Source organism: Chlamydotis macqueenii, chromosome 1, assembly GCF_036417535.1.
Source record: "Chlamydotis macqueenii isolate bChlMac1 chromosome 1, bChlMac1.mat, whole genome shotgun sequence".
Taxonomy (NCBI): Eukaryota; Metazoa; Chordata; class Aves; order Otidiformes; family Otididae; genus Chlamydotis; species Chlamydotis macqueenii.
In genome coordinates this window covers 124,957,989-124,981,434 of record NC_141556.1, presented here as the reverse complement: position 1 = coordinate 124,981,434, position 23,446 = coordinate 124,957,989, and the positions used below count along the sequence as shown (strand labels likewise).

The window sequence follows — 23,446 nt, the reverse complement described above, 5'->3', positions numbered from 1 at the left end:
GTAATCCACATGAAGCCATACACTGGAGGCCCACACTTACTCTGGGACCCAAAAGGAGGGCAAACCTCAAAGGATGATCTGATGAGAGACTTCTGATCTACATCTGAGAATCAGCCCTACTTCTCTTCCGTTTGTATCAGGACTGCATCTGTGCTAGGTTGAGTGAAAAAGATAGAGAATACATCCCGTTTAAAAGTATGAAGCTTTTGTACACGAAAACATAAGCAGTTTCAGACTTATCTTTTTTACAGCTATAAGAAGCACACATGTAATTTCAATTTAGTTCTCCTTCTGGCTTTGGTGGTTTAATACTCTTACACAAAAGAAGTACAGCAGAAACTGTCGTCCTCATTTCTTGCTTGATTGCTGTATGACATCTGCTAACCCTACAGTGGCTAAGCACTCTTTGTCAAAAGACTCTCCAGAACACCGAAGGTGTTCCTTTTCGGCATGTCATTACTGACTCATTTTTGAAAAATATTGTAGCAGTCTTATTTGACCTTCATATAGAAGTGCTGCTCACCCAACTGATTTTCTTACAAAGTCTGTGTTTTTCTGAAATCGTTTGCTGCTGATACTGGCAGAGATCCACACCCCTTTGCAGAGTTTCTCAGAAAGAGGTGCCTGCGCCAAGGTTACTCGGTTACTTTCAGTGCAGGGAGACAAGCATCTCCAGTGAGAGGATTCCTTCACATCAATGGGAAAACCATGTCTGGGACACCAGAAGATCACAGGAAAATACCAGCTCTTTTAATTTGAAAAAAAAAAAAAAAGATGGAAAAGATGAAGCAAGCATCCCCAAAATGTGCAATAAATGGTGTCAGAATGAAAAATAAAACTCCCAAATTTTCACTTAAAAGAGCACTTAGGGAGCACTTCTCTACAATCAACAGAAATTATGCTGGAAAATCCTTAGCTACACCCTGAACCCTATCAACAGGCCAACAGAAAACAGCTTATGACAGAAAATAATACATGAATGAGATGTCCTATCCATTGGTAGGGCATTTTCACATTTTTAATGCTCTAGATGGCCAACATCTGTGTGGTAGAAACCATAGATGGTACAGTTGTGAATAAGCCAGAAAATGGGGCTTTAAGGAACACTGTACAAACAGACTACTGGGTGGTATCTGGAATGCACATAAACATGGCAAAAATGCACTGAAGGTAAGCGTAGAAACCAAAATCAGCTGGTGGAAGTAAATGCCTCTGAGCATATCATAAACCCCCCAAAAAAAGGAAGGAAAGAAAAAGGACAGGTGAGCTGAAATTAAAACTGGATGTGAAAGTGCAAGTGAGGAGCTACACAGAGTTGAAGGTACTTTGAGGGGAAGGCAGGAGGCAGGCTAAAACAAGCAGCCAGCATGAAGCAGAGAGAAGCCAGCCACAACTCTAGAAAGGTCTTTCAGTGTCCAAGGGACAATGCTTTGGCTCTTGCCGCTGCTGTGCCAGCTGCTGGCTTCTGGCTGGAGCCTCCAGCAAGCTGCTCCTTCCACCTTCCCTCGGGGAGGCCCTCAATTACAGAGGCTGCATCTTCAGAGAAAGTACCAGAGACCACCAGGCGACCAGAAGTCGTGGATCTTTGATGATGCTGCACAAGTTCACATTGCTGGGGAAGATGTGACAACTGTGTATTTGTATAATGTAAGAGTTGCTTTTCGTATTTGCTTCAAGATTTTCCTTTTTCTTTTTCTTTTTTTTTTCCTTTCTTTTAACTAGGAATCTATTCAGTGGCCTAAATTATCTGTTCCTCATAAGCTCTGCTTGGCTCATGCATGAAGGAAAAGGGCCAAAGATGGCCTTGTGCCACCGCTGGTCTGCTGAGGACTTGCTCAGCTTTCCATGTAAACTGTCCTCGGGTTGCCCTCGTTTGGATTTGGCTACACCCCACCTCGAGGGGCTGTTCCACAACCAGGAATAACTCGGCAGCCCTCCGGCCACCCTGCTTGCCCTCGGATCTCTCCTGCAGGCTCAGCAAAATATTTGGCTCCTTCCGGCAGCAGCGGGGTGAGGAGAGGATGAAAAACCCAATAAATCTCTTATTCCTCGGGGATCTTCGGCTAAAGGTGCAGCAGGGGGGGGTGGGAAGGAGGACCCCCCCCCCTCCCCAACCCCGGCGGGACACCCCGACCGGGCCGGCCTCCCCCACGGCTCGGTCCGGGGCTCTGGAAATCCGGCTGGGTCACAGCCACCTCTTGGGAAGTGCTCGCTGCGGGCACGTTGGGGCAGCGGCCTCTCCGCTCCGGGGTTTTGGGAAAGGGACCTGTAGCACCGCCGGGGCGACCGGCCGGCCTCGCCCCCAGCCCCGCTCTCGGCGGTTGGGCCCGTGCCGGGCACCGCCGCGCATCCTCCCCAACGGCCGGCGGGCGTCTGCGGGGGCGCCCCTTTCCCGCCTCTCCCGCTCCCTCCCGCCTCCCCCCCGCGCTCCCGCCTCCCCGCTCCCTCCCCCGGCCGCTCCCCGCTCGCTCGCTCGCTCGCTGGCTGCCGCCCGCTGCGCAGAGCGCCGCGCCGCGCCGGGCACGGCGGTGCCATGGAGAGCCAGCGCTGCTTCGCCAACCGCTTCGATGACTACCCGGGCAGCCCGGCGGCGGCGCCGGAGAGGGAGGCAGCGGTGCCGTTGGTAACGGCCACCATCGAGCGGATCCTGAGGGAGCTGCCGCCCCTGGGCGGCCCCCGCGGCTGCCAGGGCGGGCTGTACGGCGGCGTGGCCGGCGTGGCCTACATGCTCTACCACGTCGCGCAGTGCCCGCTCTTCGCGCCCTCGCGGGAGGCCTACCTGCGGGCCGCCCGCCGCGTCGTGGACGCCTGCCTCCGCTACCAGGAGGGGGGCGGCGAGGCAGACGCCGACACCCGCGCCGCCTTCTTGCTGGGCGGCGCCGGGGTGTACGCGGTGGCGGCCCTGGTCTACCGCGCTTTGGGGCTGCCCGACTTCGCCCGGCCGCTGGGGAAATTCCGGGAGCTGAGCGAGGTCTGCGCCCCGCTCTCCTTCCTCGAGTGCGGCTCCGACGAGCTCTTCGTCGGCCGCGCCGGCTACCTCTGCGCCGCCCTGGTGCTGAAGCAGCGGCTGGGCATGGAGGTAAGGGCGGGGGGTGGTGGGGCAGGGGGACGGCTGTGGGTCACCCCCGGGGGCAGCGGCCCCGACGGCCCCGGCTGCTGGCGGCGGTGCCTCGGGCTGGGACTCCCGCCCCGCACCGCTGCCGAGGCAGGGCCGTGCCCTCGCCCCTGGCCCGCCGCAGAGGGGGATGTACCCCTCTCAAAAAAAAAAAAAAAAAAAAAAAGAAGGAAAAAAAAAGCTCCTTTTCCACCTTGCGCTTCGAGGGCACGCTTCAGGAAGAGCCTCCCGGGAGGGGCGCGGAGAGGGGAGCTTTCCCTAGGAGCCATTTCTGCGCAGCGCTCCTCTCCTAAAAGGAAAAAGAATGCATCTTCGGCAAGAGGGAGTGAGGGGCACAGGGGGTGCGGGGTGCAGGATGCCGTCCCGCTGCTGGGGCTGGGCCCTGGGAAGGGAACGGGGCGCTGCACCCCGCTGCGGGTCGCTCCCCGGGCACGCCGAGAGGATGGGCTGCCGGTTGCCAGGTGGTGGATTATTTGGCAGGAGCTACCCCGGGCTTTTCAAGAGTATTTCCGTAAAATGAAGTGGGTGTGAAAAGGAATAGCATTGGGTAAAACAGAGTGAGGAGCCTCATAATACTTATAATAATAAGTGGTGCTGTAATTTGCAAGCAAGGAACCAGATCTTCAGAGGCACTTGGTTTTCCTAACCCCAGCGTACATGAGCTGGTAGTCTTTTGGAAATCTGATCATGAATTTTGGTGCTTTTCGTGAATGAGAGATTTTTTTTTTTTTTCCTGGAAGTGTGAGATGTGATTATGGTTCAACGTGCTGTTGGTTTCAGCAGTTGGGACTTCACCCTCGGATATTGTCATTGTCAGTGCCGAAAATTCAGAGCTTTCACTGGCTACAGCATAATAATTAATGCAACTGATTCTGTTTGCTCTGGTGTTCGTTACTAAGTGGTCAGTGTGGTATCTGAGCAGGCATTTGTTAGATTTTTGTTCCTGTCCTCTTGTCAGGTCCAATTTGTGTTTTCTCTGTTAATCACTGATTTGCAAGTTCATATGCTTCTGGCTTGCTTTCCTCCTGGGAGAGGAAGCAACTATTACAAGTAAATAAATGATGTAAAAACAAGTGTCTCTGCCCCATCCAATACCGGTTACTGCAATCAGAGTCCAAGGAAATTCATTTAATGGAGGAGTCAGGAGGCTCCAGGGTATCCAGAGAAGCCTAGAAGAATGCTAAGTCAATTGAATGCTTTGATTGCCTTGAACAAAAATTCTTACAGCACCGAGCATTTGAAATAGCACACCATACATGCTAACTGTTTCTTTGTACAGGATTCTGTCTGAAGAACCATAACCATAAAAATCATTGTGTTATTCATAACCATAACATAACCAAACTTTTTATTCTGACAGCACTGTCTATATGAGGAGTATTTTGTAGGTGCATCATAATCCTTCACGCATCATGCAGCAGTGCCAGTCTGAGAGGATGGTTCCTCACACAGGAATAAGCTATCCCTATTAGTGCAGTTTGCACTGGGAGAGTGTGTCTAGTACCCATGTCAGTGCTTAGTGATGGTGGTGTGACATACCAGCTGAATGAGGTAGCACTCTGGATGCTACTGCTTCATTTAATTCCTTCGTCCATTTATCTTACATCCTTGAGAGCAATCGCTGAACAGTTTGGAGAGTAGGTGCAATCACCTCTGACAGGCAGTTCAAAGAAGGGGAAAGCTCTCCTCTCTTTTTTTGCTTGCTTACTGAAAAATTATACTTTACACAGCTGTGAAGAGTAAAACATCCCACAGATGAGCACAGGTATACGCTTATTGTGGACTCCATTTAGCAGGTGGGTTAAGTACAACCATAGAGAGGTTAGTTTTGCCAATAAAACGTATTCTGCCTCCCCTTGCTATTGTTTTAATCAGTAAGCATCCTTCCATAATATTATTTATTCTGTCACCACATTGTAATTTTAAGTGTACAGTGTAAGAAATAAGTCAAAATAATCTAAACTGTTAAGTATTAATACAATCAACTTTAATTTTTAGTTTTAACAAAAATTAAAACCTTCAATTATAATATTTTGCTCCTTAATGAGGAAGATGATAGTGATTTTTAGTCTGTGTGTACTCATGCTTGAAGCAAAATTTGGATCCTTTGACAAATGTTCCCATTCTAATACAGAATTATTTTAATTAGTACATTGCTGGACCAGACCCTGCGTCTTTTTACAAATGGGGAAAGGGATGCCCAGAGAGAGTGCATGTCATTTATTACCCAAGGTCAAACGGTAAGCCAGGTACATCCCAGAATAGAAGCAATGTCTTGTGATTCAAACCACTGGAAAATGCTACCTCCTGTAATTTGATTGTGCACAGTCTCACATGGCTCATTGCAGCATGTTTTCCTGTTTCCCACTTTTTTTTTTTTTGAGGATGCTGTGCAAACATTTCCAGCACAAAGTGAAATCCATTCCTTACACTGAAATACAGCCGCTTCTGCCCATATGGTTGTTTTTTCCTCTGAAGAAGTCAAATGGTGACCTATATAGAAGAAATTGCTTGCCCTTGAAGAAAAGCTTTTCAAGCAAATTTTACAATTTATGTTGTGGGTTTGGTTTTTGTTTTTTTTCCGGGTAGGGAAGGACAGAGGCTGCTTTATTTCAGTAAACACCAATTAAGCTCAGCTGCTGTGCCCTGATGCTTCAGTTTCTTGCTAAAGGATCTCGGTGTTTTGAAGCTTCACATGTTCTTCAGGAGGTCTGAGGACCTGGACTGTCTGTTGAAAAACATTGACCTCATGTAAAGAAGGCATTTGCATTCAGCTGGTTTTCAGAGCTTTAGGCTAATACAGCTTTTTTCCCTGATTAATTAATTGGGATTTTTTGCATGAGTAAGGATTACTTCAACAGTCAAGGCTTAACAGGATCTGACTTTCATGATGCCCTGTGCATTAGGAAAAATGTTTGTTTTCATCCTTTCTTTAATTTCCATTACATTGTAGTTGGTGCTTCCCAGGTAGAGATGGGTAAAATATTGTTTTGGCAGAAACAATGTGTCATTTGTATAAGGTCCATATAAGTAAGGTGCATGTACTTTGGCTGTCCTTAACTGCTGTGTTTCCACTGTTCAGGGGAAATTTTGTTGCTGTTCTGTCTTCTTCAAGTACCTCTTTTTCTGATGCTTATTCTTGGGGAAATCTGTCAGCCTTGCTTTTAGTTATCTTCACTCAGTCTCTATTTGCTTGTGCAAACAGTAGTAAGATACCATTAAAATACTGATATCATTCCCCTATTCGGGTGGTATTTTGTCCTCTCCTCATTTTTTTCTCAGTGATATTTCTGTCCCATTCCGTGATGGATGGAGCATGGTGTGTCTTGGTAGTTGCACTTCCTTCTGGCAATGTAACTGTCAGATGACAGAGGAAAAGGTACAGAAGTTCACGTGGCTTCTTGCATCACCATCTGCTAAGATGTTACAGCTTTTTAGCACAGTTCAGATTTTCTTTTAATAACTGGCTGAACTGATGGGCTTGACTGGCTTCCACTAGCTCTGGGTTGCAGCAGAAAAGGCAGCGATGGATAGCAGTGTACCACGTAGGAGGCAGGGCAGCATTTTGCATGACTCACTGATGCTGTGGTTTCTTTAGAGACCGTAGTTTTGAAAGACGTTGGGGACACCATAAGAGACCCTTGCCTGCAGTTGCAGTGGTGACAAGCTGAACCAGCACACGATGCCAGCAACACAACCAAACCAGTTCCCTTGGGGGCTGAGCCACTGGAGCGAGTCTTGAGAGCCTGCAGAGACCTTGAGCTCTTTCATGCCACTCTGTGATTAAGCTTTCTGTCTTTGTGGCAGAGGGGCATCTCAATTTCCTTTCCTGATCTTTCTGGGAGGACTCTGTTGAGTGTAGAGCCCTGCTGCAATCCGTACTTACTCTGGCTGCTGTCTGTTACCAGAGCCTCTTTTCTCCTGGACCTCACAAGATTGCAAATCAAGGTGGCCAACTTCACCTGGTACATGAAAAACAGAAATAACATTGCTGTGTGATGTCTGGGCTCAGGGTGCCACAACAAGGAAGGTGTGTGGTAGGACTGGCTTTAAAAGGCAGTGGAACAGACTGATGTGCAGTGCATGGGACTTGACAAGTCCAGCCAGTGTATTTTGTAATATTATGGGAGATGACATAAATTAACGAAAATTATTTTCTTTCAACTCCTGAGACAACTGTAGATGATGCTACTTGTTCCTTAGAGTCTTCCTTCTAGGTAGTGTTTAAAGACTATTGTAAGTTACTTCGCTTCACGTTTTGGGGTTTTTTTTCAACCTCTTAGAAAAAAATTCTGAAAGTGTGAGAGGAAGTAGCTTCCTGAATCCTGCCTAGAACATGTTCATTTGCAACTCTTTAAAGAGGACTGTAAATGTATTAATGCTGAACATAGTGTTTATGAAAGACGCTCGACGGACTGCTCTTAGAAAGGGAGATCTGCAAAATCCCGATAGAAGAGCTGCACCTTTGAGTGCTGTAGTGCAGGGTCTCCATGTTAAGCTTTTAATCTCACCTGCAGCTGAAAGGGAAACGTTGTCCTTTGAGGTGAGATCTCATTCCTTCTCTGTGCCCATTAAAGTCCTTTCTCTCTGTGGAAGAATTTGCCAGTTTATCTGAAACATTGTGGTGTTTGAAATGTCAAATACCATGGTGCTAGCTGGAGCTGTACTGATTTCATTATTTCATTTTACACAGGCCATTACACAGTCAGGATGTCGGTTTTTGCCACAGAGGATTAAAATGAGATAACAGTAAAGCTAAAAAGCTTTTGATCCTAGCCTGCCTCTTTTAAATGTACATTCTTCTAGCCATGGTTTCCCAAAACAGACACAGGGGCTAGATTTTGCATTAATTTGCTTACGTTGATTAATTTAAACTGGGATTGAACATAGCAGTTTTCTAAAGTAAACAGTGAAACAAAGGGAATTTTTTCAGAAAGCATTCTGAAATAGTTTGAGTCTACATTTCAGAATTTGTTTCTTTTCAGCAGGGCAACACAAATCTTTTTTATTTCAAACAGCCTTCATATTCTGAAATGGAGATACCTTGATAATGACCACCTGGATTCAATTCAACACAGTGGATGCTGAATATTCAGTTGTAGAGATAAAGTAGAAAATTTGAAGTTGAAAATGTTGAATTTCAAGTGTATTGTTTAACTGCCAGTAAAAAGCACTGTAGTACAGAAGTTTTGGTGTGGATCCTGCCAGGACTGGAGGTTTGACTGACACAGGTTTAGCTACATACATTATGTATTCTGTTGCAGAAATATGGATTTCAAGAGCTTATAGCTGAAGAGCGGTGTTAATTTGCCATCGTCTTCTAAAAAGACAGTTTTGTACAAAAGCAGTGTCATATCTCTGTACTGCTTTGTACTGTTGGAAGAATGTTTGCCTACGCAGCAGCATCCCTCTGCTGAAAAAGCAACCCAAGCTGTAATACTGATGTTATAATACCAATCTTTAACAAAATAAGAAATATATTTCTCCAGGGGCATCTGTTGTGTCCAAAGTAGATCTCTACCTTCCCATCCTTCTTCGAACTCCTTTAAAATTCACTGGAAGCTAACTCTTAAACATTGTCAGTTGAGTAATTTTCGTCATCACTACCATGGGGAACTTTTAGGTTACCCTTTGGAGCATGTCGATGCTGCTCCTTCATCTGCTAGAAGTAGAGGTGTTGAACACAAAAGTGTCTTTGTCCTCTGCAGAGCAGGGAGTGCTGCCTCTGTGGTCTTCCTGGCTTGAAGGTGAGATCTGAGGAACAAAACGCAGGAACTGGAACGAGGGTGGCTTTGTGGAAAAGGTGCTGAGCAGTTCTTTGGACCTGTGGAGCGTATCTAGTGACTGAATCTCTGGAAGCATCTGGAGCCATCGGAGTGTTTGAAGCAGAGAGGCAGGGGATCTCTCCAGCAGAGAGGTACAGGGCTTAGGTGGAAGCTACTGTTCTTTGCCGAGTTAGTTAGTTGTCATCAGTTGGTGGCACACTGCAAGAAGTTTCTCAAATCTATTGCCTCATGTTTTTCAGATTTTTGTATGTTGTATTTTATACACATGTCAAAGAACTTCATTACAATACTGTGTTTCTGCAGATAACTATATTTGACATTTATGTTTTCCTCAATGACAAAGGCTGATAGTGATTTTTTGGCACAGTTCTCACAAAGCACCAAAAGTCACAGTTAACTGTGGCAACTCACAGCTAACACTGGATGACATTGCAGAAAGAAAGAGTGCGTGTGTAGGAGTGTGTGTATGGTGGAGTGTGTGAAGGCAGAGAAATGGGCAGGCATGGGGAAAAAAAGACATTTGATGGACGCTGAACAGAGAGGAGAAACAAAGAGCCAATAAAAAATATTTAAAAAGCAAAAGAGGAAGTTACCAGTAAAAATATAAAAATGGAGGGCTGCAGAGGGATAGCAGAATTCAAAGATGACAGGGAAAAGGCAAGAAACAACATAGACACTGGAGCAGGAGAGATTTAAAACTAAAATCATGTTCTCTAGCAAACTAGTGTGAATCTGATGACTGATGTACTCGATTTAGAATAAGACAGAAGTTCAACAGAAGAGTAGAGAGAGGGAAAAATGGGTTAAGGAGTAAGCTACATTTCGTTGAGGAAAATTACTATTTTTGTCTGTTTGGTTTTTGTCACTCTTCTGTCACCATATTCTCTGTGCTTAGGCGCATACACTTACAAAAATAGCTGTCGTCACATTCAGTGCTTGCAAATTCAGAGTGCAACATTACGTCTTATATTCTGTATTTTCTGTCTCTAAGGAATAACTGAGATAACTACTTGATGTCTGGAAGCAAATATGTGCATTTTCATGAACGTTGCTGTACTACTTCTGGCACTGACATTTTCCAAATACATGCATATAATACTATGAATTAGTATGTCACCTAAATGGTAATGCTTTTGTTAGTAAACCTTACTTTGGTACCAGGCTAAAGAAGCAGAAATGTGAAAGACTGAGCTCCTCCTGAGAGGAAGAAAAGGGCATGAGGCTAACAACAATTACCAATGAAAGTGTAACATCCCCAGCACTTTACAGCACTGAAATGGAGGGATAAACTTGAGACTTAAGTTTCTAAGTAGTCATTTAATACAGATCGTTAGATCATCAGACTTGTACATAAATCATAGCACAGCTATGCAACCATAACTAGCAGAGCCCAAATATAGAAACCATCCTTTTCTTTCCTCTCTCCTCCATTAAATCAGTAGACCCTACTTTTCTGTTAATTCAGCTGGGCAGTCTTAAAATCAACCTACCACCCTAATGACTGCAGAGCGGTTTACTCAGCCAGTAAACCGCTGCCTTCAGCTTCGCCTCCAAGCAGTAGAGGAGCTCTGTAGAGAGGGTCAGGAAGGCAATTAGGATAGGTAAGCTCCATGAGCCTGCTCTGCTGCTGCGGGAGCATCCCATCACAGCATGGTGTAAGGCGTTTGCTATAACTGGAGGTTTGAGGTTTTGTTTATCAGCCAGCTTCTCTGTTCTATCCTCTTTTTAAAAAATCAGAACTCAAATATGCAATCAGGTCACCATTTTTGATAAGGCAGTCTGTCAAAATGCCTCTTTGTCTGTGTCTGTCATGCAGTCCTTTGACCACTGACAAGCATGAGATTAAGCACCAAGTGATGCTGTGTAACCTTCTGTCCACTCCATTACAACAGAGGTCAATGAAAATACCCTGTCAAAACCAATTATTTCTTATCTGTGTTGTAGGATTATTTTCAAGTGATAGTGGGATGATTAATTTTTGTAGGAGTAGCAAGGCAGAATAATTGAAATAGCTATTTTGTTTTAGGCAAACATGATCAAGAAGTATCTTAATAGCAGTCCAAGCTGTTACTGAGTCATTTGGCATTTCTCAGCTTGGTATATTTTGATTTCTGAGAGTAGAACCATACATTTATTTTTGCATCAGATCAGCATTCCTGAATTCCTCATTTTAATGGCTTAATGTCTCTTGCTGAAGAACAGTGGATCATGAGTGAGATGGAATGAATGCTAGATAGTACTGAACGACCCAGGGGAAAAAATGTGGCAGATAAATACACCTTCTAGCTGTCTGAGGCATTTAGTTATTTTGTGTGGCCCATCTTCTTCACAAACTATCTCTAGTCCCTCATTGGTACAATATTAATGTAATTGTAATGTAATTAATCAGGTTTTGATTTCAATGTAGAGAAAGTGGAGGCTGATCTTAGAAGTGTGTGGACCTGGGGCTAGAATCAGCAGAGGACAAAGCAGCTCTCCACCGGTGGGTCAGTGCAGGATTGGAAAATGGTGGGTATTGCATATTCCATCTCGCAGTGTTCTGCAGTTTGTCTGCTCAGTCCTGATAACCAAATGATATCCCTACCAGAATCAAAGAACGGGTAGGGACCTTGAGAGGTAGTTCAGGCTGCCTTCTAGCGCCCAGGCAAGTGTACTTGTGCCTGTGTCACCCTTGACAGCCTCTCTCTGACCTGCTTTTCATACTCCTCCAGTGATGGAGGATCTGCTGTCTGCCTGGACTCTCTGAGACGCTGTTTTGTTAACTTCCCTGTTAGAAAGTCTAACCTAATGGCTAATCTGAATCTTGCTGTGATTTAAGCCTGGTATTCCTTGTCCTGTCCGTTGAGAAATAGTGAGAAATTCTGTTCCTCTTTACAGAAGCTCTTAATATATTTCAAGACTGTTATAATTTCTACCCTTAATCTTCTCTAAATAAACTATTGTAATCCTCCCAGTCTTCCAATGTGTGACATGTTTTCTACTCCTCTAGTTGTTCCCATTGCATTCTGCCAGCCTCCCTCCAGCCTTTCCTGAAGAGTGCCGGAAGTTGGACGCATAGTTCTGGCACGGGCCTTTCTAATTGAGCAGAGAAATAACTTTATGTTTCTTCCAGGTCTTGTTGCTATTAATACAGCTCAGTAAGGTGTTTGTATCTCACACCAGCGTGACACTGACTCACATCCAGCTCATGACCTGCTATTATCCAGCAGTATTTTAATGAGCCGCTACTACATGGACAGGTATTTGTTAGGAAAAGCTTCTGAACAGCTGAAGTAGGTAGGGGTCACGTAAAGCCAGGGAGTCATTGAACCGCAGAAGCTCTGCTGTGATACGCAAAATGAGAAGCTTCTTCAACAGAGGAGCTTTGTGTCATTAATGCCAACTAGAGAATCTCCTTTCCTTTGTTCCGTGGTTAAAACTGGGAATATGTTATTCTATGTTGTAGCACCAGATCTGCTGTTATATACTCAGGGGACATCTGTGAAGTGATAGGGTTCCTTTGTGGAAGTATAGTTGGAACGATATGTTTGAGAGGACCATATTAAGACAATTATTTTTGTCCACATTAGAAATCAAGGGATTAGTGAAATCTGAAGAAGTGTCTGAAGGTTAAACTTAGTCTGTTCTTGTGATTTACTTTTGTTACTAACATAAAGGTAAAGCTCAGTGTTGTCTCTCTCCCTAGTTTTGTCCTCTTCAGTGAGGGCCATTTTATGTATTCTTGGACTCACCAGCAGCACGAGTCAATGGAAATCTATGCTTTTATTTTTATAAAAGTTTCTTACAGCTTCATCCAATGTCACCAAAGGTGGATTTTTGGCTTACCAGAACTGTCCTAACAAAAGCAAAGATTGTTTTGTAGTAAAGTAATACTACAGGCAGGAGTTGGAAGCGTTACCTGTGCCATAGATATTCATAGAACTCTAAGCGTGCTATTTTCACTAAGGTTCTTCATCCCTTTTTAAAGCTCCACATCTCTAGATATTTCTACTTGCCATCTGTCAAATGGCTAATGTTTCACTTAATTGTTTTAGTTTTCTAAGGCTAAGCCAGTTATTAATCAGTCAAAATTACAGTTATAATAGCAATGGACCCCAAGATACATGTTCCACATGTAGCTGTTTAAATTTTATTAGATATAAGTTGGTCAAATGTGAACTTGGGGAAAATTCTTAGTATTAGAACAGCAAAACAAACTTCTTCAGGCTCTTTAAATAAATATTGATTTGTTTGTTCTTGGTCTTGCGCAGCTGAATCAATCATGAGCTTCCTTATGCCAGGCTGCTGCTTTTGTACATACACATTTTTTATTTTGCCAGCAAAAATACTTGGGAATTATGTTTATACAGCTGCTAGATATCCAGAAGACAAAATGTAGACAGATGGGAAAGGTATGCATGAGACTCCTTGTACCTACAACTTTGTTCCTTGATAAACGAATCTTGAAAAAGCCACCCACTATTCATGTGTTAATTGCATTATTGGTGTTCCAAGCTCATGCGCATCGATGCTCCCTGTGTCACTCTGCTCCTTTGTGGGTTTTCAGAGAACAGGTTGAAAACAGAGGAGGAGTTGGTCCAGCTACGGCTCAGGCCTGTACCTCCTTTGGAGCCTGCACCAAACTACTGCTGGCTTGGTTAAGGGGTCAAGTGCACCTGTCACACTCCACCCCGTGACTACAACCAATCCGCTTTATCAACTCATAGAGTGGCAGTACGGTTACCTCTTGCCTCTGTGTCGTAAAAATGTGGCCTATTGCAGATCAGTAGTAAGAGTCCAATTATTTGATAAGCTCTTTAGTTTAAATGTTAGTTATATACCACTTCACATACAGAATCAGTTGATTGTATGTGTTTTTCATGCTGCATTGATGTCATTTGCTTCATTTTTTGACAAACTTTGATATACAGAATCATAGAATCATAGGATGGTTAGGGTTGGAAGGGACCTTCAAAGGTCATCTAGTCCAACTCCCCTACAAGGAGCAGGGACATCCCCAACTAGATCAGGTTGCTCAGAGCCTCATCCAACCTGGCCTTGAATGTTTCCAGGGATGGGGCCTCCACCACCTCTCTGGGCAACTTGTTCCAGTGCTGTACAACCCTCATTGTAAAAAATTTTTTCCTAATATCTAATCTAAATCTGTCTCCCTCTATTTTAAAACCATTACCCCTCGTCCTGTCACAACAGGCCCTACTGAACAGTCTCTTCCCATCTTTGCTGTAGGCCCCCTTTAGGTACTGGAAAACCACTATAAGGTCTCCCCGGAGCCTCCTCTTCTCCAGGCTGAACAGCCCCAACTCTCCCAATGATTATAAGCAGTAAACATAATAAGGTCAAAACTAGCAAAAATAAAATTGGATGCAGCCTCAAATTCAAAATTCTAGTTGCTGTTTATGACCATTCAAAAAAGTTTCCCACCAGTGGTGTTCTCCATCTTTCTTCACCCTTTCTAGGACATGGTGTATCTTCTCTGCATCATGATGGACGGTAATCAGGGTTCTTTGTCTGTTGTCCAGAATTCGTTTTAGCAATTGACTCAAGTCATGTTGCAACAGTTTTCTCACTTGAGATTGATTCCAATAGGCTAGGCAATGAGTCTTGATACAGTGTGTAGTTAGATGGTAGCAACTGGTGGGTTGTGACAGGAGCTGAATAGTTAAAAGTCACATCCCATAATTTTGGTAAATACAAGTCTCGGTGGTTTTTTTCCACACAGGTTCCATTTCCATGGTTTTCCTTTTTGTAAAAGTGAGTACAGTGGGTGAGCAATGATAGAAAATCCAGGTACGTGTTTCCTCCAGTACCCTAAGGTACCCATAAGCTGTTGTAATTCTTTCCTAGACTGGGGCATCTGCAATTGTTTTGATTTTACTTAGGGTGTCCAGTGGCATTGCTGCACTACCTGCCATCTACCAAGTACCAAATAATTTTACTTCTCTACTTGGTCCCTGACACTTTTCAGGTGGAACTTCAGCTTCTGCTTTGTATAGTGCCTGCCACACTGCTGCTGCCACTTCCCCCACTTTTTCAGGGGAGGTCCCTCTGATTAGAATATAATGTATGTATTGGTACAGTTTAACATCCTGAGGAAGTGAGACTGTCTGTAAAAGTTCAGCAGCGCAGCGTGAGTCATCGTGGGTGAGTGTTTATACCCCTGTGGGAGTCTGTTAAAAGTATGTTATATACCTTCCCAAGTAAAAGCAAATTTCTTCCTGCAAGGGGACCATAAAGAACATATCTCTGGCATCTAGCGCTGCCGTCTGTGGACGCGCGGCTGCTTGTAGTGTGGCTGCTAATGTTGTGCTATTAGGTGCTGCAGCCGTCAGTGGAGCTGTGTTGGCATTTAAGTGCTGGTAACCGATTGTCAGACACCGTCTCCCATATGGCTTTCAGAGTTGCAAGACAGGTGAATTGTATGGAGAGTGGGTTCTGAAACAACATGCCATTACTCCAAATTTGCTGTTACGTCAGAGATTCCAGTTCATACCACAGCAGAAGTCAGATACTGCGAGACATTAGTAATCTTAGAATCTGTGAGTGCAGGGGCTGCGTGGAGTACACGCACTGTAGCCTCACAGTTTCTGCCAGGGTTGGGGTTCGTACTGGTACTGAGGAGCCACACACTGCCATCTGGCAAGTGCCACTTTCGTCTGCTTAAAACATCAAAACTTAAAATATTTTCATTGTGCTTTTTAATCACAAAGCAAGTAGACCACATGCACTTCTCCCTGGGAGCCATAAATTGACTTTCACGGTTTGGCAAATAACACTTGCTCTGTTTATTCAAGTTACTTTAACTCTCTGCTGTCTGGGTCACACACGCAGCTTCTCAGCATCCTATTGTGTTAGTATTGAAATTTGTGCTCCCGTATCTATTACAAGTTTCACCAGTTGTCATTGTGGGCCAATTGGAGTCAGAATGTATTCTGCTTTATATAGTGCTTGGCTGAGGGGAACAAGGGGTCATCTTTTTCCTCATCATAGTCATCAGGATCACCCTAAATATCACCATCTTGATCCTCTGAGGACACTATTAGTTTCCTAATTTGCATGGGGTTAGGGGAATGCAAGGCCCACAAGAGCATCCTCTCGATCTTTTCTTCCAACTTTTGTCTTTTCTCCTTTTCTTTCTGTAACTGTTTCTGCAGCTGCTCAGTTTCCAAAGATAGTATTAATTCAACTGCCTTTTTGCCTTCTATTTCTTCTTTTAGGTCCTAGTCCCTTTTATTGTTATTCTTCCTATCGTGATAAGCAGCTTCTAAACAAGTGTCTAGCACTTTGCAAATAGTTCCTTTCCCTTTTCCATCTTTTGTATGCCCTCTGGCCACCTTTAGCTGTTCTTCCACACCTTCCCAATCATGGCAATTATCACAAGCGCATTCTTCTGAGAATCTGGGACTCAGACTTTTCCATGCTTCTGTAAGTAATTAGTGATACTACTCGTCATCCTGCCGACTCTGCCAGTTTGTTGCGAATCTTGATTTAGGATCCTGCCAACTACGCCAGTTTGACATGAAAGGAGTGATTTAAATTGCTTAAAGAACCACTATCAATGGTGTTGCAAAAGTGCAACTTAACACAGTTCAACAGCAAGGTTCACTCTGTCAGTTACTGCCTGGAAAAACATACAAAGGAAAATGAGTTACACTCAGCTTAGAATGATTCACAGAGAGACCAGAGATGCAAAGGTTAAGGAGGACCCTCCCATTAAGTCATGAGGTTCAGAATGGCCCCCCTTGCTTTCTAAACTTCTCAGAGAGGAGTCTGGCTGCAGCTGGATCCAAACTTAGCGGTTTATGTCTAAAGGATTATAAATGCAAAGTTTAGATAATATTTCGTTAGCATCAAGTCAGCATGCAGTCAAAGTTACCAATCCAAAATTGAAGTTATCACAGTACAGGATTATGTGTGAGATCAGTTGCTTACCAAAGATTTGCCGTTGGTGAAAGGTCTCTCTGCCTGGAGGAGCAACTTTGAGAGGTGTCCCAGCTCAAGGGGAGATCACCGCCGTGCAGCCAGGCTACCTAGCGGTGAGCACTGAAAGAAGGCTCGCTTAGGCTGTCGTATTTATGGGATAAAGTGGCTGGCTCACAGTCAAATTACATGTGACAGGAAAGGTATGCATGAGACTCCTGTTACCCACAACTTTCTTTGTTCCTTGATAAATGAATTATGAGATGTTTTTCAAATTTTGCAAGACAGACATCAGAGGACTTCCATGTCCTTCTGGGCCCTTGAAGTGAAGCTGCTTTACTCCAAAGGCATCAGAATATTAAGCACACAGCACAGGTAGGAAAGGCATCTGGCAAAGAATTTCAGATACATATAGTTTAACTTAACAAGCTTGGCTTGGAAAACACATTTTGTCATCTGTAGGTCCAGAAATAGCTGGCTGGGCCTTCCTGTCTCACTTTGCACAGTTCCTCCTGTAGGGCTGCAGAGAACAGTCGTGTAAAATGACAAATCCAGCAAAAGAGAAGCATGGCGTTGAGTGCTCCCAGATGTAATCTTTAGCATGAGGTAACAGTAATTCCCATTAGGTAATATATAGCGCTTTGAGATCTTCAAATGCAAAGTAATGGCTAAGTGCAGTGAATGTTTGTTTATTATTAGTGGTAGTAGTATAATTTGTTGTGTGGCTCTTACTTCTCTTCCTCCTTTCTGCGTGAGGCTTGAACTCTTTTAGAGTAATCTGAACTGTGCCTTCTGGCACAGCAGTCTGTTTTTCCCAAAGCATGCTTGGTTTATACACAGTCACAACTGAGAATAAGTTGCGCAAAGGGAAGATTGGTAACCCTTTCCTAATTTTATTATAGTACCAAGTGGCAATCTTTTAACCAGGAGGAAAGTACAGACAGTGATCCCATTACTTAACAAGTAAGCTACATTTTAAAGAGTACAGTATCCCACACTATCTCAAATTAATCCCATGACTCTTACTCTGCCTTTGAAATGTGGCAGTACTGAATTATAAGTGACTGTCTGTATCTGAAGTACGACTTAAGCTGTATTGGAGTTGTGGGCTTATTTCTGGGCAATGCTAATAGCACTATGTGCCACTGGAAACTTGTTACTGTCTTTTGCTTCAGAACTGTCTTTGTCACATTTGTCAATGTGCCTGGGAGGATCTAGGAGCCACACACAGATCATTAGGATTTTTACTACATCAGACTGCTACCACAGTCTAAGAGTAGAGTAAAATTCAGATGACTCAGAGGACTCGATCACCTTTGGTTTTCCTGCGGTACGTTTTCAGCATTCTTCTTGGAGCTTAAGTTGATACTTCATTCAGTGGTTTATTGGCATGGCACAAATTGCAGATCATCACGCAAAGTAAAAGTGACATGATGCCAGCATCATGCCAGTTCTCTAGAATTACCCTTGCTTGAAAGCAATGCTGGTGCTACTTTAAAGTGACTAATTTATGCTTCTGTTAGCCTGTGAATGATGCTGTTGTGTCGTTTACCTCATTTAACTAATTTCATGGGTAGCCACGCTGTTCCTTAGCAGCAAATATTTAGACGTGCTTCTGGATGTCACATGCCTCATAATATTTGCGTAATAGAACTTTGCATATAAAGTAGCATGACTGAGAAGAATAAAGAAGGCTTGCGAGACAAACAAGATCACTTGTTGCAAATAACAGAATTATAAAATTAGTGGCTGATGAAAGAGCAGTAGCCAATACCCTGTTTACATTTGAATAGGGTTTTTGATGCAGTGTCAAAGTTAATCTTCCCTGAAAACTTAATTCATGCTGGCTGGGATGGGAACATTGTGGATTTGGAATTGGCTGAAAGACCACAAGCAAAGCCAATCATAACTCCTAATAAAGGACTGATGTAGGAACTGGCCTTATGTATTATCATCATTAATGATCCAGAAGAGGCAGCTCACTGGATAAGAATTGCTTTGGCTTTTAAACTGAGACAGGTGCCAAATACCATACACAGGCAGAGGGAAAGTATGAAAACAGCTCAAAATGAGCTAAAATAAAGTTTATTTTTAACAGTACGAGTACATGTATCTGGGGAGAATTATCTATAGTACTTATCCTCTTTGCTAGGAAAAAACTGAGATTCAAGTAAGCTGAACATGACAGGGCTTGAGTTACTCGTTTACTTAATTTGCGTGAGTGTTAGCATGTTGTCTGCACATGTGCTGCATCGTTGCTTGTACATCTGGATTTAACACGATAGCACCTCAGAGTCCTGTGCTTACTTTAATGTAAATTAACGTTATGTTTCTTTGCATTTATTCTGCATGGGAATGAACAGCTACTGTAAGTGAAAAGTCATAACCAGTCCTGATAGAATTAAACACAACATGGCATCCAGAAAGTCAATGAAATTTTGGACTGCCAACGTGGCTGTGTCACCCAACAGAGATATTATGGATTCACTCTATGATTCTTCAGGCCTTTCCATTATTGCCTAAACCCCACTCTGAATGCCAAGATCCCAAAGTTTTTTAGCCAAAACTTTCCCCCCTGCTGATTAAGATTGGATGTGCCTAACTGTCCAAGGTATCTAGTTTATGCCCTTGAAGTCTGCTGAGCGTCTTTTGATAGGCATGCAAAACCCGAGAGTGCTGTGTTGTGGGGCACGTAAGCCACGCCAAAAGTCATAAGCCAACAGCTGCATCACTCACCATCCATAGAGCTCTGGTACAGATTTATAGTGTTCTCTTTTCTCCAGGGTGTTTATGCAACTCCTTCCAGTTGCCTTCCCACAGTAGTAGCAGTCTGCACTCCCTCTCACCTGCTGTAACTCATTTCTACCTCCTCCAAAGGAGGCTGTAGAACTGCAGCTGGGGAGCACATCCCACCCAGCTCCTCTCTCCCTCTTCCAGTCTCTCCTGGTTTGCTAGAGGTGCTCTTCTCACAAAGCCCCAGGCAAGGTCTAGCCTGCTGTGGAGTTAAAGTGAACTAAGCATCGTGTCTTTTCCCATTAGCAAGGACAAAATGTGTTCACCTCTTGTCACCCTTACTGGTTTTAAGACCAAATTGGGCTCTGAGCAAATTACAGTCCACGTGGGGGTAATAGTCTCTTCCTTTTTATATGCAGGAACCTTGAGATTTCATCACTAACCTGGTAATTCAAATTCACATCCCTTCTTTTTCTGACACAGTGCAAGAATTTAAGCTGATGCCTCTAAGCCAAGTGTGCTGATGGCTACAGCAAGTCTCTCTTACTGCAGCTCTGATTGAAATTACCCCTATAAAACACTCAAATGTTCTTCAGAGTAGAGCCTGGAGGGAAGTGCTCCAAACTCCGGGCTCCAAAGTCACTCTGTTTTCTTGTCACCTGAAGTGTAAGCATGGAAAGAAACTGTTCCTGCATGGCAGAGACACAATAATGGCAGAACAGCTTTGAGTAACGGTTTTCGAACTGAGTTACATACAGCACAGCATGGACTTTTTGTGTTCTTTATCACATTAATTACCTCCTGTCCAGAGGTTTTTTTAGCTGCACTTCTTAGGAGAATCTCTTGCTTGTCTCCAAAATATCTGTTTCTGCTTGATTTTTTCTATTTTATTTTGTTTTGATAATGGGAAAACAGACCTGGAGAAATATCAGAAGAAAGAACAAAGCAATGACAACTAAAGTAGCTTTTTAATAACCATTTCAGTATTACTCATGCATCCTAACATTTTTGGTTTGCTTGCTACAATGCTGCAGTACACTAAGGAGAGATTCTCACTGAGCTGTTTACAGCACTATGCAAGTTGTCACCTATAGTCTAGGTCCTTCTCTTCCATGAGTGTAAGATTTTGAGAAGGTCAAGGACTCCTCTAAGGTACTGTACTGTTACAACTGTGCATGTATTACACAGCCACCATCAGAGGATTCCATGCATCCTTACATAGCATCTTAATATGTAAAACCAAGCTTTTATTGTTTTTAAACAGGGAAAAAAAACCCACAACATTGAAAGCATTGTGGTTGGGAGCCTCTATCACTGGCAGCAACCATATTCTCTTTCTTGAACCATAATTTGAAACAGATGAGGAAAAGAATAGTATTTTGCTTTACTATGCTTCTGTAGTTCATCTCTGCAAGTTTAGCACCGTAACAAGCTATAAAGTCTTTTCTGGATAGTTTTCCAAATGCTGCTTTCTGTAGCAGGAGTCATTAGCATTCAATACAATTGTTTCTGAGTTGAGAGGGAAATAGTCTGGATTTGAGTGTGAAATGGATGCTCTGGCTCGGCTTCTCTTCTCAGCCATTCTCCTCTCCCATCATTTTTGTTTTGGTTCTGACACTTCTGCCATAAGGCTTTGAGGAGGCATATCTGTTTTCTTACTGAGTTTGCTAAGCCTGTGAATGAATTATGCTCACTTGTGTAGAGGGAGGAGTGGAATTCCCAGTGTGGCTTGGAAAACGAGCCTAAAGGCATTAGAGGTGGACTGGGAATTGTTGCATGAGGAAGATAAGAGGACTGGATGATGATGAAAGGTCAGGAGTTCAGTATCTTCAACATGAAGAGGGAAAAAATGTAAGACTGCTTAATAACATATAGAATGAAGTCTCTATCTTCCTGTGTTTCAAATGTACTCAGCATATTTTTTGAGTTGCAGCCATGTGAACAATACTAAACAAAACTCTGAGGAGGCCAAAAAATGGAGGAACAAATAAGTTCTAATACCCAGCAACCCACTTCACGTGTGTAAGTAAAAGGATGTGCAATTGCTTACATTGTAATGCTAGATTAGTTGAAAAGTGATAAAATGTTTTTGACAGGTGTACTCCAGGCCCAAACCTGTAATCCTTACTGAAACATTTCCTCCTGGAAAACAGTGGAAATTTGACCTGTGTCCTACAGTCACAGCTGCATCTGTGAACCATGACCTAGCAGAAAGACAAATTGAAAGACAAATTAATTCCTGTCAAACTGAATATAGGGCAAGATCAGATAGTTCTGTCCAGTACATTTTGATGCTGGGTGTATAAACAGCAGTATTTCATTTTATTGCTAGGTTTTTAGTTCCTCAAAAAATGTATTTTGCAGTAGGAAAGAAGCTTTACATCAAGAGTGTAAAGCTCTGCCTCAACACAAAATAGAAAACATTATTTGGAATTCTAGCTGCAGGGGAGTGGTGACTCATACCTTGACTGAAATTTTTAATCCTCTTTCATTTAGATATGGAAGACGGTATGCTGCCCAGCTTGTGACGAGGAACAATCTCCTTGAGAATATTTGTTAGCATGAGGCAAAATTCTTCTAGGAGTTCCAGCGAGAACTACTGCTTATAAATGCAGCTTTATTCAGTAGAAGCATAGAGTGTACGCAGCCTTGAATTGAAGACAAAAATTATTTAAAAAACCCAAATATTTTTATTGCATATAAGTAATGCACTCCGCATTGGTGTAGAGCGAAGAACAAGAATGTATCTACTGGTCACTTCCCTTCAAACTGACTAAAATGAGAGTAGGATCAGTCCTTGAAGAGTTAGATGTTTGCTTAGTTGTGTCTATTAGGTTTCTCTGCTCAACTTCTGCGAGCAAGGTCAGCATTTTACTCTGTCAAGTAAGCTATATTCCTGTAGTCTCCATCTTTAAAGGCTACTACCTCAGACAAAATTGTTATTGATCTCAATAAACTGTGAGCCGGCCCCATAGTATTATTGGCAAGACATGGAATAACAAGAATTTACAAGAATAATTACATGACATAGAAACCCCAGTTTATTGACCTGGTTGCTAAGTGAATTACTGGACTCCATTCCTAGGGGTCATATTATTGCATTTTTATATCTGTTAAAAATTACACTAACTAGTAGAACTTCCAGCATTTCCTACAGAATACTTGCCAGAGGTAACACCCCCCAAGTCAAGACCCATTTAGGTCAAAGAGGACTTTGATATTAAAAGCCACAGGAATGATTTAATAGGCTAAATGACTTTGACAAATGGAAAAAAATAAATAGTGCATGAGACTGAAAAGGCTCTTTACCTTTTCCGTCACTCTAAGTGATTAAGATGACGGTATTACTTAAGATGAATTGAACTATGAACAGTCTTGGAGATATTGTCAAGAACCTAGCAATTAATCTTTCTCTGTCCCTGTCCTACATTTCTTATTTATTGTATTACATAGTTGCTTTCAGTGTTATCTTTTAGTTTTATTTGTCTTTTTTGGTGATCTCACATGAACAACACTATTACTGTTGTAGAAACAAGTGAAGCTTTTATTTTATATACAATTGCAACATAAAAATGGTACTTGTGATGAGCTGGAAACCAATAGAAGGTTCTGTGACTATGCGGATTCTGCACAGTTATTTGGTCAGAGAGATGCCTCAGCGAAGGGTACGGTAGAAAAACATTTAGTTATCCAAATGTGCTGTATGCAAACTGCTGACTGTTTTCTCCAGGCCAGTACCACACTGAATTTGGATGTTGACCATTCTCTTCAGACACAGTTAACATGGTCTGCGTGGCCCAGGAGCTCTTTCAGTCTTTTATCTCTCTTTCTCTCTTTAGCCCCTTTCTGGCTGTCCCAGGGCCAATTACGCCAACTCATCTCTGTTTTGTGGCAC

General features: G+C 43.1%; 1 protein-coding gene across 2 annotated transcripts in view; it reads left to right on the top strand.

Moving 5' to 3' along the window:
* Nucleotides 1-2,533: 2,533 nt before the first annotated feature.
* Nucleotides 2,534-23,446, top strand: part of LANCL3 (LanC like family member 3) — a 34,532-nt gene continuing 13,619 nt past the window's right edge. For both annotated transcript variants that reach the window (XR_015261090.1, XM_086766584.1), the window contains exon 1: nucleotides 2,534-3,079. Coding sequence is in view for 1 of the 2 variants with exons in the window: in XM_086766584.1 (XP_086622710.1) it covers nucleotides 2,534-3,079 (546 nt within the window). In the remaining variant the exon portion in view is untranslated. The remainder of the gene's footprint in view (nucleotides 3,080-23,446) is intronic.